The sequence below is a fragment of the Meriones unguiculatus genome, chromosome 6 (assembly GCF_030254825.1).
Source record: "Meriones unguiculatus strain TT.TT164.6M chromosome 6, Bangor_MerUng_6.1, whole genome shotgun sequence".
NCBI lineage: Eukaryota > Metazoa > Chordata > Mammalia > Rodentia > Muridae > Meriones > Meriones unguiculatus.
In genome coordinates this window covers 109,276,377-109,295,751 of record NC_083354.1, presented here as the reverse complement: position 1 = coordinate 109,295,751, position 19,375 = coordinate 109,276,377, and the positions used below count along the sequence as shown (strand labels likewise).

At 39.6% G+C, this 19,375-nt stretch overlaps 1 protein-coding gene across 2 annotated transcripts in view; it reads right to left on the bottom strand.

The window, feature by feature from the left end:
- The window catches only part of Trpa1 (transient receptor potential cation channel subfamily A member 1), a 47,068-nt gene extending 41,304 nt beyond the window's left edge, over positions 1 to 5,764 (bottom strand). For both annotated transcript variants that reach the window (XM_060384608.1, XM_060384609.1), the window contains exons 1-2: positions 5,654 to 5,764; positions 203 to 362 (exon numbers count right to left, since the gene is read on the bottom strand). In XM_060384608.1, the coding sequence (XP_060240591.1) occupies positions 203 to 362; positions 5,654 to 5,764 (271 nt within the window). The remainder of the gene's footprint in view (positions 1 to 202; positions 363 to 5,653) is intronic.
- Positions 5,765 to 19,375: the final 13,611 nt, after the last annotated feature.

The following is a 19,375-nucleotide window of genomic DNA, read 5'->3' as shown; positions in this document are numbered from 1 at the left end:
TTTGGTATGGCTGATTATGCTTTACATCTAATCTCCTAAAGAAGAACTCACAAATTTCTCTCAAGCTCCCCAGACATACTGGGGAGTATGCAGTATTCAGTGTACCCATAAGCACTGTTGGTGTCAGAGGTACCTATTTTCTAGTTGTTCAAAATCAAAGAAGATGATGGTTCTATGACTCCTTACTGTAACACTTGGTTACCTTCACAAGAAGAACCTTGGATGATCAACTTCATCAGTTCAACTTGACCTTCTGCTGCTGCATGATGCAAAGGGGAGATATTTTCATCCTCACATTTGCTTAGTTTTCTTCGGCTCTTCATGAAGTCTTCTAATCTATACATATCTCCTTCAATGTCCACCTGGAGGGATGTAAAAAGTTCATTACCTAAAACAAGCATGGGTAAAGCTTAAAGATATGCAATTAGTCATGTAATAGCCTTACCCTTCACTGCCATTCAAACTGCTATGCTTACTGAAAATAGCTTTCTTAAAGAACACGGTATAAATATAAATCATAGTATAAAACACAATATAAAACACAAAGCAGGCAAATGGCTACACATTGTTAAATACATTAAGCAAATATTTTGGGGGTTTGACCATAATATTACATGTGTCACAAAGAAAAAAGCCTCAGGAAAAGTTTTGGAGAGAATTGACAGAAGTGCTCCGATAAATAATACATTTAAAAACACAGAAGGCTTTGCTCTGCCGGGTGAAATGTATTTATTTCAGTTACAGCAAGAGGAATCAATAATAGACTCAGTAACAGAAGGACTGAAAATAATCAAAGCACGCACAGTAAAGTCGTATGTGCACATGTCATCTGAAAGCCCTTATTGTGTACAGTTAGGAGACTCCTGGCAAGAACAGTAAGAAGGGGAAGGGTCTTTGAATGTACGGTTTACTAAGACTGGGAATCTAAAGTTCTGTATTTTTGGTCCCTCCTACCTTCAGTCACCCTCCACCCAGCCCATGCGTGCACAGGGGAGCCAGGATCACCCTGAAGCAATGTCCCTAAGAGGCTTGCTCAGGCATCTAAAACAGCGGCTCTGTCCCTGAAAACAGGCAACTCCTGACAAAACTAGTTAAAGAACTTTCACTTAATATCCATGACACAATAAGCAACTTCTTTACTCAGCTATTTGAAAGTTGCACACATCTGCCTCACACAAAATATAAAGCACTTTTGAAGTCAATAATTACAGAAAGTTAACAATCTCCAATTGTTTTATGAGATTTCCATTCAGTCAGACATCTAGAATAACTGATGTCCATGGAAGTGAATGGTTAGATATTATCACCCAGCTTCCCTTAGACCTTAAAGTCCTGCTTCCTGCAGGCCACGCCAAGGTCAGGAGCAAATCCTCCTCTCCTCCAGCCTCCCGCTCTCTAGTGTCCACAGTGAGGAGTGGACTCCATGTGATGTGCCTGACAGTATGACTGAAATGTGTGTTATAAGAATTTAGGCTCTTGTTTACTGGATTGCTTTGTATTTTTAAGACAGAATCCCAGGCATCCCAGCATGGCCCCAAGCCCATGATCCTCCCGCTTCTATCTTCCTAGTTTTCAGATTGTAAGTGTGAGCCACCACACCAGGTATGTCTTTTAGGTTTTTTTCCACTTCACTTTTTAACCCAACACACAGTAGCTGTAGCTCACACAACAGGTCCTTTCCAGGGCAGTGCTCAAGCTCAAATGAATTCAAACATAAAATCTGACACTCTGGTTCATTCCTCCTCTTTCATTTTATGTACCGTGTTCATTGTTTGCTACACATATGTATGCTTCATTTTCCATGACATGGTCATATGTGTAATTTTTGTTTTCTAGAGAAGAATGGAAGAAAGAAGCTTTCATACAGAACATAGAAGGGCATAAAGATTTTTTGCTTGACTTTAAGACAGGGTCTCAGGTATCCCCATCGTTAGTCTCAAACTTGTTATAGAGCTGAGGTTGACCTTGAACATCTGATTGTCCTGTTTCTACTTATTGAGTGCTAGGATTGCAGGCAGGTACAACCACTCAAATTCCTTCCATGCTGGGATTCAAACCCAGGTCTACATCCATGCCAGGCAAGTACTCCACCAGCGGAGCTACATCTCAGCCCCCTACAGACCTTTACACGCAGTAGGCTACTTAGTGACTTTTAGTTTGCTAGAAGCTTAAATGTATAAAATAGGAAGAATCCACAGAAGTCTATTGCAGTTCTGCGGCAGTACTGAGATTCTATTATTTAGCATTGTACCTTCCAGACTTACAAACAACAGCCAGGTAAAAACATTTGACTAAATTGTGTTCAAAGTTATTTCTCAATAACTTCTTCATCACAATGACCCAAACAGAAATGTACCACAAGGCAGTAGCTTTGCATAAAACCAAGGCAGCATGATAAATGCGTTTTCTCAAACCACAGAAATAGTCCCCAAACAAAAGATCAAGAAAGTTGCTTGAATTCTCCTGTGGCTATAACTTTGCCATGAAAGATAGCTGCCAAAGCCCATATGTTATTTTAAAGGAAACTACAGCCTTTCTCACTATTGCAAGGAACAACTATCAGACAGAGCAGGGATTAGCATATTAGGATTAATTCACTAAATGTGAGGATGGAACAAACTAAAATCTCTAAATTTCCAACTTTGAATTTTACTTCTTTTGTCACAGGATAGAACTTAAAACTACCTTTCTGTTGCCAGTGACAAAAAAAAAAGTGTCACTTTCCCACTTAAAAACAATTCCATGCGCCTTTAGTAACTGCAGGATAGGACAAAGGCATCCAGCCATTCTCAGATTTACACATATTCAATAATTAAAATGAGATGCTTTAAGATTTAGGACTTTTCCACCCTTAATGCCTTGCCTTAGCAAAGAAAGTGCTCACCTAAATCAATTTGAAAGCGTTTTACCACTTGAATTTGATATCCTTTGGATGATAATTAGTGGTTCTCCCTCCCATCTCCAGTGCCCAAAAAAGCAATTTACAAGTCTGTTCAAAGATAAGTAGTTGACATGAACCTTCCCCACTCTTTAGAGGAAAGAGTAGGTTCAGAGGTACACAAGATGCTGTTGAGTTCATGGTGGTAAAACAGCCTGCAAACATGTCACATGAACTCATAAAGCCTGTTACACTGTCTCTGTTCAGAACCTGACATGTCATAGGCATTGAGAAAATTCCTTAAGAAAGCTCTTAAGACAGACCTGGGATGCCCATAGATAAATTATTATATAAAATAAAACCATTTAATGCAACTGGCTTTCAGTATATTTTTATTTTTATTTTTGTCATGGTCACTAGTTATTTATTTATTTAAGAAATATCCTTGAAAATAATTTAGGGAAATGTTTTACTTGGTTGCATAGTTTCAAATCTGGAAAGCACACTTAAAAATCATTCTAATATCAGTGTTATCTCAGAACTTCGTGGTCGTTTTATTGTTTCCTACTATTTTGTATATTTACATTGCTAGTGGGTTAACATATAAATTGAATCTGGTGTAGTTTTTTGAATTCTGAGTTCTATGATTATATTCAAGACAACAGGTACGAGATCATTTTTAGAAAAGTTAGTTCTAAATTAAGCCCTTCGAATTACAGACTTCAGACCCATCTCTTTTTAGTTTACTTGAATGAAATATGTCTAATCAGAATATGATCAAAATGGAAAGAAAACTAAAATGAAAGACTATATACAGCCAAAGAATGATTAAATGCCAAAGTATTTTTTGAAAGTAGTAACTTGAATTAATTCATTGACTTAGTCAATGAAACCAAAGACACTAACATAAAAACAAAAAGAAACTATTAGGCCTGGGATGGCTAGAAATTTTTCCACAAACCTGTAGAAAACAACTTATATGAGTTTTTTTGTTTTGTTTTGTTTTTTATCTTAACATTTCTTTCTGCCCCACATTAATTGTAATGACAGCATCCTAGTACTGAAAATCACTCAGGATGTGTTCTTCCTACTCCAGCAAAGGGCCAAGGCTAATGTGCTGAGTTTAAGGGGATGGGGAACAATGCTGAACCTGGAGGCCTTGTGCATGGGTTCCTGGGAGGCAGGACGCTTCCACATTGACAGTGGTTTCTGAATAAAGAGCAGACGGACACTGTCTTCCAAAACTAAAGCTGTGCATACCTCTTGCTTCTGTTAGGACCGAGCTACCAACACACACACAGAGACTGAAACCACATCTGCAGTCATAGATAAAAACATCAAAGCTAAACAAAACAGCAAAACCAACAAACAAACGTGACCTAAGTGAGTATCAGTGCATAAGTAGTTAAATAAATGATGACACAGTCCACACATGGAATTTCTATCTAAAACATCCACTTTTAGATAGAAATGCTTCTCCACCCCCAACACACTTGCTGGCTCTCTGACCAGCAGATCTTCAGCTGCAGCACTTCAGTCTGCTGTGAAGTTGATATATATAATACACATATATATCTATATACATATATTCACATATTTATATGTATGCAAATATATGCATTTATAGTTCTATATTTATATGTAATGCATATCATATATTTAGATGAATTTGCATATTTATTATATATTTATTAAATGTTATATATTAACATGTATTTATTATATAAACATATAAATATATTTATATGATATATGAATATAAATATATTATATTTACATAATATAATACAGATTATATATGAATATATTATGTATATATAAAGAGGTACATTTTCAAGTTCTGAATTGAAAAGTATTCTAATGTTTACTTCACGTGTGAATCAGAGCACACTCTCTGGATGCTCATAACCCTTGTAAGTTAAAGAAAGCTCTATGAAAGTTTGTGTCTGCATAAACATTTCGTCGTCGTCCCCCCCCGCAAAAAAAAAACAAAACTATTGACATGGTTCCAGGGTGGAGAAGAATTCCCAGTGGGAACTGAAAAGCCAGCCCGTACCCTGACATTTCAGAGCCCCTCCCTTCTTGCTATCAAGCTATCAAGTCTGCTGGGCTTTCGGGGCGTCCAAGAACCAGCCTCTACCCTTCAGAGCAGAGCGGCAGCCTCAACAGCAACTTGGTAGGGAGTGTGACTTTTTTGTAGGTCAGAACATCCAGAGAACTGAGGACTAGAAGCCCCCCCCCACAGAGGTCCTCCCGTCCTCCCTGGTCTCTGTTAGGCACCGTTTACAAGCGCCGAGTTCTCTATTCCACTTTTAGATAGAAATGCTTCTCCACCCCAACACACTTGTTGGCTCTCTGACCAGCAGATCCTCAGCGGCAGCAGTGGCGCTTCAGTTCAAACGACAAATCTGCTTAAACCTTAGGGCGGAACTGCACAAGCTCCTAATTCATCCTGGCTTTATGCACTCCCTGGATTCCAACACTGTAAACTAGCCGAAGTACTTCAGGGGAACACTTCCTCTGGCATCAATGCACCCCCTGGCGAGATGGAGTTAAGCAAACAAATAAGCGAAACAAAGGACCTTCCCGAGATCATAAGCAGCACTTGCAGGCGCTCAGTGTCCTGATACTCTTGTCCCTTGCCTTTTCCGTGCTCGCTCACTGTTTTCTAAACTTTGCTCACTGGAAAAGTATTAGAATACCACACGCAAGGCGACCCAGCCTCCCACTTTTCACAACGCCCCAGCATGCTCCAAACCACCGATTCCCCAGTACCTTAAAGGATTCCTTGGAGCAACCCATGTCTTCATCCACTCCTCGGTAGACAACGCCCTGGAGCTCCTTTCTCTCCTCCGGGCGCAGCATCCGCTTCAAGCTGCGCTTCATTGACTCCACCTGGGCGCCAGCTGGCGCAGCTGCTCCCCACAAGGCGGCACCTGGGGACAAGGGACCGTGAGCCTGAGCCGGGCTTGGGACCTGCACCCGGGCTCTGCTAGGGAGATCCCTGCAATCAAAGCCCCGCTCTGTCGCCGGGAAGGAGGGAACTTCTGGAAAGAGTTGTCCATCTTGGGCTACTTGTAGAGCAAGCAGCAGGCGGGGCTAGGGACCCTGATATGACCCGCGCGAGCATCTGCCCAGAACTCCCCCCTTTGGAGGCCCACGGAGTGATTCCAAATGGGGGCGGACCCAGCGAATTTGTTAAAATAAAAACAACCTTTCAAAGAAGCAGCGGGGGAGGGTGAGTGGAGGAGAGAAGGTGGGGAGAGGGAGAGAGAGAATAGAATCCAGAACTTTTAGAAAAATCTTCCCCCAATGAAAAGTCCGGGCTTCGACTAGGAATGTAGCACAGTGAAGGGCTGATCTGTCTCTCAGGAAGCCCTGCACGCCATCTCCAGTATCACGTCAAAAACAGGAACAATGATGTAATCCCACTAGCAGTTCCTGAAGTCCAAGGTCTTCAGGACTGCAGGTTTGAGGTCAGCCCTGGCTACCTGAGATGCTATCAATACAACAAAATTCCTAGGGCTGTCTCACCCATGCCCATTTCTATGTGGCGGGGAAGGGCTTTTGAATTTGGGGGAGGTAAGATTTTTCAGAAAATTTTCACTTCCCAGCTGTCGGGAGGAAGTAAAAAGATTTTAAAATGGGGACTAGACCTTTGTGTCTCAGATCTCATTTCCTGCAGATAGCAGCATTAATCTGTCTTATACTTCGAAGTCTAAGATGATTAATAAAATGGTTATCTTTTCACATGGCTAAGAAAATGGCAGGTTAAATAAAAGCTGCTGTTGATCTGCGGAGCGTGCTGCTGGCAGCAGCTTGGTCTGAGGGCTTTGTCTTTCTGGGTCTGCTCTGAATTCACTCATCGAGAGCATAGGTGGAAACCTTGAACACAGAATGGTGTTTTGCTGCACCCGGTAGGCTAGCCCTGCTTGTGTTACTGCTATTTGCCCCAGCTGAACATGACAGAAAAAGTCTAGCCAAAGTGGGTTGAGTTTGCACAGGACAGGATTTTGCTTTCACTGGCTTTTGCTCTAACAAACCGAGGCCCTTAAAGGTTCTGGGGGATGTTGATTCAAACCTAACACAGATCATCACCACCCAACCTCCAAACCCGCGGGAAACAGGTACACAGCACAGGACTACACCCAGGGAAGGTTTGTGGTTTGTTTTGCCTAGGAGTTACAGAGAGCTGATTTAGGGATGAGTCTAATGGACTTAATGACATTGGGGAATCATGAAAAGGCCTGCCCTCCAATCTTCTCATCCATACAGCAAGTTGTGATCAGTTTCACCCCTGGAGTGAGGATGATGTTGAACCTATCAGTAGTTCCTAAGAGGAGAAGCCTGGAAAAGTGAGTGGAGGAGGCAGGTGTCGAACCTTACACCAGCTTGCACACACAGGAAGAAAGGGAGGGATGGGATCTCTCTGAAGGCAGTTGAGGTAATTCAGATGGAAAAAATCTAAGGAAAGCTGAGGCATACCGAGTCCACTCGGTGGAGGACCACAAAATTCCATCGTCTTATTATGAGTGGCTGAGATTAGTTGCTTCTCTCCCAAGACTTATCTTAAAGAGAGAAGCCAAAGGAGAAAAAGGAATGTATAAGAGTGGTTTTGATTGTTTTTAAGTTGAGGCAAAGGGAGGGCTGTGAGGAGCATCAATGGGCTTTTAACCTGAGGGAAGAATGTGGATCCAGGAATGGAAACAACAACGGAGATTGCAGGGAGATTGGTTGCCTGAGGCCAGCAAAACTCTTTCATTTTATCTCCATGACAAAAATTTCTACAGCATGATGTAGGCACCCCATTTATGTACACCTACCCTCAAAGACAGACATGGTACTCTTAAGTGTGGGTCCTTACCAGTTTGTCCTTTCCTGGTTCAGTACTGAAAAGTAGATGGTTAACAATGAAGGACTGATCTTACCCTTTCTCTCTGCTCTGGAAACACAGACACCGAAATGTACATTAATTTTCCATTTTATCTTCTGCCGGGTTCTTGTCCACTCTGTGCCTTTTTTAATCAGGAATTTCTGTGGCTATTTTCACTAATTGGTACATTATTTCCTGTCTAGCCCCACCCCCCCAAATCTTTTTCATAAATGAGGCTTCTTTTCCTGCAAAATACTGAACTTTCAAAGATGTATAATGTGGTCAGAACAAGGCATTAGCTGGCCACTTACAATTAGGGTGTTATTTCCTTTGAAATTTAATTATTGATGAGTATAAATAAATGAAACACTTTCACCAGTGATAATTTCAAAATAATCATAGTTAGTAAAGGGAAAAATCTTTGTAGATGTTTTCAGAAGGTTTATTTTATTATTAAATTATGTTTTGACATTAAGTAATCCCTTGTTCAAAAAAGAAAAACAAATGTTTTACAAATGAATTCACAGGGAAACTATGGCTATTTCAGGTGAAAAAAAAATTAAAACAAAAACAAAATTATTCAAAGTTGTCTTACTTTGTTTCAACAAAGCTGCTTGACTTTGCCAGTCAATTACAAAAACATAAATATTTTTAGTCATTATTTTAAATATAGTGTTGTTCATACCCAAAATGAAAGGCAAAACTGGCAATTTTAACCTAAACAAAATAAACTTACTAAGGAATCTATTTTTTAATGCAATTTAAAAATAAATATAAAATAAACTTATAGTAGATGTACAATTTGATGAATTTTAATAAATATGTACAATTATGTCACACTCAGTACTCTAGTTTTAAAATACCTCCATCAACACAAAAAGTCCTCATTCCCTCAAGCACTTAGCACCCCTCCCCAGTGGGTGCAAACCCAACTTTGACCAGTCTCTGTCCTACAGTTTCTACCTTAAAGCTGTGCCTTTTCTAGACGTTTCAGATACAAGGTGTCATGCACTGCCGGAGGCTTTTCCTATGGCTTCTGCTTAATTTTCACAAACAGCTGTGTATCTGTAGGCTTCTCATTCTTACTTTCAGTTGTATCCCGCAGTGCGGCTGTGTTTCCTTTCTTGATCTACTTAGCAGTTAAAGCTCACTGGATTATTTTCTGTTTTGATCTATTATAAATAGTGACCCTTCAGATATTACTGTGCAGATCTCTTTGTAGATAAACGTTGCCATTTGCTTGGTCAGATACATAGGAATGATGTTACCTAATTGCATGATCCATGCTTCGTCTTGTCTGAAGTCGCTGACCTGCTTTACTCACCACCTAGCACTGCAGAAGTTTTCCAATCACTCCATGTCCTCAAAAGTTAGTATTGTGAACTTCTTTTAGTCATTTTAATATCACACCATATGGTGGCATCTCATTGACTTTAATTAGCATTTTTGCCAATGGTTTATAATGCTGCCCATGTTATTTCGTTCGTTAGCCATTAACGTGGCTTCCTGGTGAAACACTTACTAAATTTTCCCTTCTTTTACAGTTGGATTGCCTTCTTACTATTGAGTTGTAGGGGCCTTTACCATGGATATAACTCTTATCATATACATGTTTTGTTTTCAGAATATGTGGCTCCTTTATTCTGTCATTTATATTGTGAGATTGAAGAATATCATATTTTTAAATTGTGGTAACATTTTAATTAATGAACTTTAATGGATTGTGCTTTGGATGCCATATATAGAAATGTTTGCTTATGTTAAGTGTTAACGTTCTCTGAAATTTTTCCTTCTGGAAGTGTATATAGTTTTAGCCCTATCATAAATCCATTGTTAATGCACAACTGTTACCACTAGTTAAAAAATAACGGTACTTACCTAGAATAGTCTAGAAATATTTTTAAAAATTAATTCATCATAATTTTAGGGTTCATTTCTATCCTATTGTATTATATATATATATATATATATATATATATATACTTTATACTATGTAATGTATCTGATATATGATATGTGATAGGGTGATAGGTGATGTGTGATATGATATTAATATAGTATATAATTATATTCTAATATTATTATGAAGTGAAAAAAGAAGTGTGTGATACTGTCTTAAATAGGGATGTATTATATTATATGTAATACAATACAGTAAGGGTAAAAGTGATGATTAGAGCCTCATAGTATTCATATGTGCACACATACACACACATGCACATGATGATGATGGTGATGATTTAGAGGCCACCTTTACCTGGGTGGTAGGAATGGTGTCACACACCTTTGATTCTAGTAGGTCATCAGGAGGCTGAGGCAGCAGGTTTGGTAGTTTGAGGCCAGGCTTGGGTGCATAGGGAGTTCAAGGCTAGCCTGAATTACATAGTAAGACCTTGTTTATAAAAAATAAAAGGACAAACAGAAACAAAACATTATGTCTTGTGATGATATTATCCTTCCACACTCCCTTAATAACCCACATAGACTCCGGGACATTTGAATAGAAATACAGAAAATGGATGTCATTGTTTGTTTTCCAATCTCAGGGGGAAAATGTTCACCATTAAATATATTAACAGTAGGATTTACATAGATGTTTATTAAACAATAGAAAACTTCAGAAACAATTCACAGTTTCTAAAGTGTGTACTGTTCTGAATGGTGTGATGAAATATTGCATCTCCCTACTCTCTACAACCCAGGATGTGAATCAACTTCCTCCTTATGTATCTCTGGTCACTTTGCTATTCAATTGCTGGGTTATGAGGTCATCTGCAGAAGCTGGCTCTTATGTCCAAATAACCTGGATTTTATACAGTAATGCCCTCCCCAAAGCACGGAAATACTGACTCTGGCAGTTCAGATATCCAAAATAAGATAAGAAAAAGAAAAAGAAAGAAAGGGAGGGAAGGAAGAAAGAGAGATAGGGGAAGAGAAAAATGAAGGGAAAGAGTGGAAGACGGGGAGGAAGGGAGGAAGGAAAGAAGAAAGAGAGTGAGGCAGGAAGAAATGGAGAAAGGAAGGGAGAGAGGAAAAGTTCTTGAAAATCCAATTGTATGTCAGGAACTATGCTATGAAAAAAAATTCTATCTATGAAATTGTTAAGAGTAAAAAGAAAATTTATGGTAGTCTTTGAAGTAGCAACCTAAACTCCAAAGCATGTTTTCATGGAAGTGCTTAATTGAGATGGAAAGGCCTTAATTACCCTAGCCCTCTGGTCAGACATCCACTGAGGGTCTTAGAATATCTATTACACAAGTAAGGGGGAACTACTGTACTGCTTTCTAAACTTAGTGACAGAATTCGCCAGGACAGCTTTATCTTTTCTTTTCCGAGGACATTATTTCATCACTGTTCTGGCTTGAACTGTCTCAGTGGGGTCCAGTGTTTGACCAGTTGGTCCCAGGCTGTGGTGCTGATTTCAAAGTTTATCCTTTTTCAGTGGTGAGAGACAGAGCCTTGCTGGAGGAAGTGAGTCACTGGGTCTGAGCGTTGAGGTTTTGTGAGACTCACATGCACCAAGAGGGCAACCCCTCTGAAATTTCCTCACCCAGCAAGCAGCCCTTCCGGTCTCTTCCTGCTTCCTGACTACACATGCAATGTGACCGGTCCCACATCAAGTTTCTGTTACAGCACTCTCCCCACTGTGATACTAAGTCCCCTCAAAACAAACTGTCTTCCCTTGCCTCTTGTCTGCTATTTGTCCACAGCAATAAGAAAAGTAATTCATACAATCACAAATTTAATTTTCCTAACTTTTAGAGAATTAGTATAATTTATGTTGGTGTAAAGTTTGTTAATACATATTGTTTGAGAAATTTGTCTATTTGTTGACATCAACCTCTTCACAACATTCTGTAGAGTCTAAGTTCTGTAATAATGTCTTTTGTTGCATTTCTTTTAAAAAATGATTGTATCCTCTCTTTTCTAGCTAACCATCATTTTTATTCATCTTATCAAAGAACAGGTTACTGAGTTTTTTTTTCTCTATACTATTTTCCTACTTTGTGTTTATTGTTTTTAGAGTTTTTCCTTTCTGATTTTCTTTCAGATGTATAACAACATAATCATACAATACCATCTGTGAATGTAGCTCACCCTTAGACTACTTGCCTGACATACATGAGGTCCTGGACGAAGAAAAACCACATACAAAACAATGGCTAAGCATTGCATGCATACAGCCATAAATCTTGCCTGGTCTGCTTTCATTTGTGGTTTCTTCATTGACTCATAAATTATCATTTGAAGTGTGTTGTTTAATTTCCAAGTAAGGTTCCCCCAAATTTCTTTCTGTTGTTAATTTCCAGTCTAATCTTATTTCGGTCAGAGAATATACTTAACATAATTTAAATTGACATTAACTTAACTGTTGACTCAAAAGTGTGTTTTACGGTTAGCTTGTGGTTTGTCCTAAAGGTTAGTCAATTTGTATTTGAAAAGAATATGTGTTCTGCTGTTTTTTTGGGAAGGCTCTGAACACATTAGTCAGGTGCAGTTGACTGACAGTGTGCAGGTTTTCTATATTCCTGGTCATTTTCTACGATTGCACTCAGTTACTCAAATTTTCACGATGGCTCTTTCTTTAGTTTGTCAGTATTGACTCCACTTCCAGGCCACTCTTAGCTCCATTCTCTGCAGATTTTTCATGTGTACTGTTTGCATGCTAGTTTCATTTTCATTTCTTCACTTTGTTTTTCAGGAAGGTCTTTTACTATTTATTCATGTGTATGTGCATGGGTGTACAGATGCCTGCGGAGGCCAGAACTGACTCTGTCTATGAATCGTTCATCTAGCTTTTATTCTTTATATATAATAGTCTTATAATTCTTTAAGTGTTTAATACAATTATGATCATATATACCCCTCACTCTTCCCCTGAACTCCTCCATGACCCAATCCATCTCTTCCCCACTGCTCAAATTCATGTCCTCTTTTTGTAGATTTATGTATTTTTATTTAGTGTCAGCGAGTGTTTTCCTGCATGAGTATACCTCACATGTGCCTGGTGTCCATGGACCAGAAGAGGGTTAGACACCCTGGAACTGAAGTTACAGATGTTTGTGAGCCATCATGTTGGTGCGGAGAACTGAACTCATGTTCTCTGCAAGAACATAAAGTTCTCTCAAATGCCGAGCCACCTCTCCCACCTCCCACTTTCTTAAAAACAATGGATCTAAATCAACTTGTGCTGCCTCTATACTCCTGAATGTGATGTTATATGCTGGAGCACAGTGTACCCACCAAGACCACACCCTTGAGGAGAACTGCCTCTGTCTCTACTAGAAGCCATCACCTGTCAATGACTCCTCAGTTGTGAGGACTTCCGAGCACCTACGCTCTCTGTGTTGAAACCCTGACTGGCTTGGTCTTGTGTAGATCTTAAGGGGGGATGAGTTTGTGAGTGCAGCCATCAGCCATGTAGACAAGACACTGTTTTGTTCTAGTCCTCCTAGACCTCTGGTTCCTTCTGACTTTCCCTCTTTCCCAGTAGTCCCTTGGGCCTCTGGGAAAGGGAATAAAGTAGATGTCTATATGACTAGCATGTCACTGACCCTTATTCTCGCCCTTTCTCTCCACTATGATAAACCATGAATTTCTGTATTAACCACCATTTTGGTTTTCTTTCACATGTCTCCCATTTCCGCCCCCCTTCCCTAAACTGAATTTCTCTGTGTAGCCTTGGCTGTCCTAGACTCAGTTTGTAGATCAGGCTGGCCTGGAATTCAGAGAGATTCGCCTGCCTCTGCCTCCCAACCAAGAGCTGGGATTAAAGGTGTGTGCCGCCACTCCTGGCTCAACTATTCGTTTCTTAAGACATTTTAAACACAATTAGATATTATTTCCATAGTGTAGTGATTACAATAACAATCTTCATCAACAAGAGGGTATTTAATTCTAGAAAATGATAGTAAATGTGTTCTATTTACATTTTTCTTTCCTTTCATGATACTATTGTCATGTACAAAACATTTGTAACACAGTCACACATACATTACATATTAATGTCATATACTCCAAAATACTGTGTCACCACTCCAGACAACGCCACATTTTTTAAAAAGCAAAAAAACAAGGAGACATATTCAGACTTACATGACTTTTTATATTTGCCTGCATATTTATCATATCCAGTACTCCTCAGATTTGAGGGACAACCAGAAATCGTTTCCCCTTAGTCTAAAGTACTTCCTGCAGATTTTCTTAAAGGCAGGTCAGCTTGAAAAATAAACATTAAAGGCAGCTTTTTGCTTGATATCAATGTTTTATTTCACATGTTAGATAGTTTGTTTCCTTTGCTTCTTTTCTTTCTTTCCTTCTATATTTAAAGCTGATTTCATACTGATTTCTGGCCATCATTGATATAAATGTTCTATTGTTCTGTTTATAATAAATATGATGTTCCCTGTATTTAAAATGTTTCTTTCTTTTGCAATGGCTTGTGGCTACATAGAGAATGCTAAGTGTTTATCTCTGTGTTTTTCTTGTGCCATGTTCATGAGATCTTGAGTTTGCCGATTAACATTATTAATCAAATTTGAAATGTTCAGCCATTGTTCTTTCAAATAGTTTTTCTTTTTTTCTCTTTTCTCTTTCCTTTTTAGGACCTCTGTGATGTATGTTAGCAAACTTGTTTTTTATCCCACAAGTTTGTGGCTATCAACTTTTACCTTATCTGCTTTAGATATTTTTTCATTGATCTCTCTCCTAGTTCACAGATTCAACTTTCCATCTTCTTGTCTACTGAGTCTACAAGTGAAAACATTATTTAGAATGTTGTTTTGACAATGCTACAATGCCATTTTGAATTTTTGTTTTACTCTCTTTTTCTTTATTGAAATTGCATGTTTTGTCAATGTTATCATATTTTCATTTACTCGTTTGGATAAATTTTCTTTAATTGTCTAAAAATCTCATATTAGTTAATTTGAAACATTTTAGCTTCAAAATCTAACATCTACACACTGATAGAATCTGTTTACTTTTCAAAGTTTTCTCTTGTTGAATTTAATTTTGCATCTTCTTGCATCTCTACTGAAAATTTCTGGACATTTTAGAACTACATATATACTCCAGTCGGTTTTAGAGATCCGTGTTTAACATTCCTGGAATTAAGCTGTTTCCTAAAGTATTTGTCACTGTTGCTGTTTCTTCTCAGATTTCTTTTCAATTTTAAGTTTTATCCTGGATTTCTAAAAATGTTTAGCCTGTTGTCTCTCACTCTGTGTGTATGTGTGTGTAGGGGTATGTGTGAGTAGGTGTGTGTATGTCTGTGTGTGTGTCTATGTGTAGGTATTTGTGTGTGTAGTTGTGCCTGTATGTCTGTGTGTTTGTGTGTGTGTAGGTGTTCGTCTGTCTGTGTATGGGTGTCTGCATGTGTGTCTGTCTGTCTGTAGGTAGGTATAGGTGTCAGGAGACAAGTGTTTCTGCCTTCCTGAGTCAAGTCTCTGGTTTTGTTTCTAGCATCAGGGCCAGGGATCTTAGGGCGATTCTGTCTCAGCCTCCTATTTCTCCATTGTGGCTGCCCTGCTGTCTATTAGGGGTGCTGGTGCTTAGGATAATGGCTACCACTCTTCACATGGGTACTACTGAGCAAATTCACACGAACAGTCTGGGTGCCAAGTACATTTACCCCCAAAGCCACCTAGCTGGCTGTATTCTTACGTTGACTTTACTTATGGTGCTTTTTCCTGCTTTTTCCTCTGCACCTCAGCTTTTCACTTTGTCGTTGTAAGGTGCTGGTGTCCGTCTGACGTTGACTAACCCATCTGTCTACTTGGGTGTCTTAGTAGTTCTGGTCTCTTGCGTCATCTATTACTAGGGTCAGGTTCTGGTATTTGTGGGAGGGAGACCTATGTGATGCTGGGGTCTGCTCCATGTGCAGAAGCCTCCCCATCTGAGTACAGTCTTCATCCTGTCTTTATCAGCCCTGGAGCACAATGTGTGCTCACTCCAATTGCCTGTGCTCTCCCTTAGCCGGTGGGCAAACAGCATTCCCACTATTGCTTCCTCCATCTCTGAGGAGAGTGGTGCTGACCAATCAGCTCTCACCAACTCCCCCCAAGTAAAACTCTAACAAATGCTTAAAGCTGTTGGCTTGGTGGTAGGGCCCTCCCATCTTCCTAACACACCTACCTTTGGTGTGCATTCAACCTGGGCTTTTCCTGCATTCAATAACTTTATGAATAGGATCTTAGCTACCTTCTATACTTCTGCAATTCTTAAACATTTCCTGGTTGTTGATGGCTCTGGACACCAACAGTCTTTGTTCCTACTTTGGTTTTGATTTACACATCCATAGAAAATGTTTTGTTCTAGAGGATTGTTGCAGGCTGTGAGATGAGAACAGTGATGGTGGATGTGTGTTCTGACAACTATCTTCATTCAACTGTTTTCTCTTGGATTCTATATAATTTTAAAAAATCCATCCTGTTTCTGATGACTGGTAGGACTGGAAAGATATTTTATAAGGCCTCCCTTGTGATAGTTGAGTGGTGTTAAAAAGGAGCAGAAAATACGGTTCTGAGAGTCTTTAAGTCTTCAATCCATGTTTTCAGTGGCATGGCTTCAGTGGTAGGGCTACACACAGAGGCACACAGACACACAGAGACACCTACATACACACACCTGCACACACATCTAAACACATCCACACCCACATACACATCTACACATCCACACACATGCACACACACAGAGACATGGACAAATACACAGAGACATACACACATACAAACTGAGTGCCAAATGAAAAATTCTGTTTCCAGAGGGTAAACATGTATACGGACACACACAGACACACACAGAGAGACATACACACATACAAACTGAGTGCCAAATGAAAAATTCTGTTTACTGATGGTAAACATAGATACAGAGAGAGACAGACACAGACACACACACACACACACTCAAAAACACACACTATCACTGTGACACCAATCATTCCCTTTCTGTACCAAGGAACCAGAGAAACTTTGAGTACCTATCACAGAGAAAAACAGAAGAAAATCTTGCCCTTTTTACTTCCCAGGAGGCTAAGTGATATGGATTATCCAAGTCAGTGCCAATAACAGGGCCCTTGGCAACTGTGGTCTGAGTGATTACTCCAACAGTCAGTAACAATGCAAATCTGATTAGCTCATTTAAAATGTGAGGCATAAAAGAAAACTAATTAAGTTGGCCTCCAGACAAGGGAAGGCTGATAGCCTATCAAGTTTTAGAATGAAGTAAGACATATGAAGCTGGTTTATTGATATTAAATGTTTACGAATGTACACGTTTCATTACTTAATCAGACCTGGGCATTCATCTCTATGCTGGAAATGCGTTGTCGTGGTAATTTTCAGCGAATGTGATATGGCTGATTTCTACTAGCTCCATCACTACTTTATAGGGTTTGGAAGCACATTTGGAGCCACTCATTGGTTATAACTGTCCTCTGCAGTACAGCGTTACCTGTTAGGCACATAATTCGTGGGCACGGGATTTCAGGTGGAAAGGTCTGATTGGTAAGAGAACTCTTTCTTCTTGGCATTTACACCAGTGCTGTTCCTCAACGGGAGTGCTCAGAGCACAGAGCTCATTGAACAGCACGTGAACGCGTCTTACTGCTTTCTCTTCAGTAGCCAGTTCCACAGTATCTGGAGTTCAAAGTCTATCCTCCGTTCAAAGAGACATTCTGGCTGAACTGCTTCAAACTCTCTTTATCCAAGACATGGGTTACTCCCCCCACATTATAAAACTTCTTAAAATATCTTAAGTTGTAATTGCTCAAACAATTCAAACAGAGCAGAATCTGTACCAACATTTGTATCGTCTCTAAATTAAAAGGGAACCTAACTCATACTGAAACCAAATAACATTAACAATGAGATGGGAATCTGTGTTTTTTAGAGTTGAAACTCAAACTTGTATTTTGCTATATATGTCAGAGCAACAATAATTGTATTTATGGTGTATTTTATATTTATACCATAAGTATATGTCTTAAGTTTGGGAAAAACCTGGGTGCCAAATGGAAAATTTTGCTTACTATGGGTAAACATGCACACACACATACACACACACGCACAAACAAAATCACTGTGACATCAACTGTTTCCTTTTTCTACCATATATATGTGATATATATATAAAATAAACCTCAAGTTGTTTAACAACTGAGAGGTTTTCATTGTCAATCCACAATAAGAGAGCCGGCGGGAACTTAGAGAAAAACGTGCTTACCTTTATCCATGGATGATAGCATCCTGCTTCTGCTGTCACTGAGGTACCAGTGCCAAGAAGTGAGCTCTTCCCATTCAACAGGCCATGTGACTTTTATAGTCCTATTTAATACATGAGGTGCAGTTTATTCTAAGGATCAATATTACAACTTGTTATTAAGCTGCCTTGTATGAATTACTTTATACACATATAATTTGGCCTTTTCAATTGGAACAATGTCTACTTATAACCAACTGCCTAATTTATTTTTTAAATTATTTTATGTGTATGAGTGTTTTATCTGCAAGGAGTGGCAATAGGGCCCAGAAGTGGGGGTCAGACCAGGGAATAACACAGCTGTGGGCTGCCATGTGGGCTCTGGAAATCAAACCCAGGTCTCTGGAAGACCATCCAGGTTTTTTGTTTAGTTTTTGTTGTTGTCATTTAGTTTGATTTTTTGTTTATTTGTTTCAATACATGGTTTCTCTGTGTAACCTTGGCTATCCTGCAGTCACTTTGTAGACCAGGCTGGCCTTAAACTCACAAAGAGCCCCTGGGTGCTGGGATTACAGGTTTGTACCACCACAGCCTGCTTCGTCCACTGTTCTTAATTACTGAGTCAAGTCTCCAACTCAATAACTTCTTTATTTGACCACAAATTTGTTTCCCCTCCACAGCCTCTTCACTATGTCATGGCACAAATAAGTTCACAGCAGTAGCAACAAGAGCATTTCAGAGTCCAACCTAACCATCATCCACCTCCTAGATAAAAGACAGATTGTGATTGTCCTACTTTCATTTCTGCTGCTGTAATAAAATGCACTCACAGAAAGAAACTTGGAGGTGAAAGGGTTTATTTTAGTTCACAGTTCAGGGGTTCAACCCATCACTGTAGGGTAATAACACTGGCAGGAACAGCTACAGTCAAGAGCAGCGAGGGAAGGAAGGCATCCATCCTCATCTGGTTACTCAACTGTGCTCGGCAAAAACCGCCACTCTTGCACACTTCTGGATCCCCTGCCTAGAGAATGGTGACACCCATAGTGGGCTGGGTCTTCTCAAATAAAGTAATGTAATGAAAACAATCCCCCACAAACCAGTGATCCTTCATGGAGACTCTCTTCCCAGGTGCGTCCAGGTTGTGTCTAGTTGAGAAATCTAACCATCTCACAGATTGTCAAGGAAAACAAACTCTGGGTGTGGTGGTGCAAACTTGGAACGGCAGGACTGAGATGGCATGGCGGAGGTAGGAAGATTTCCAGAATCTGGGGCCAGTCTGGGCTACATAGCAAGACCCTGCCTCAAAAAGAAAATTTTTTAGTGGCTTTGGTGACTCACTCCTATAATTCCAGCACCTAGGAGGATGACTCCAGAAGATTTCCGTGTGTTACATGCTAGCTTTTGGCTATAGGGTG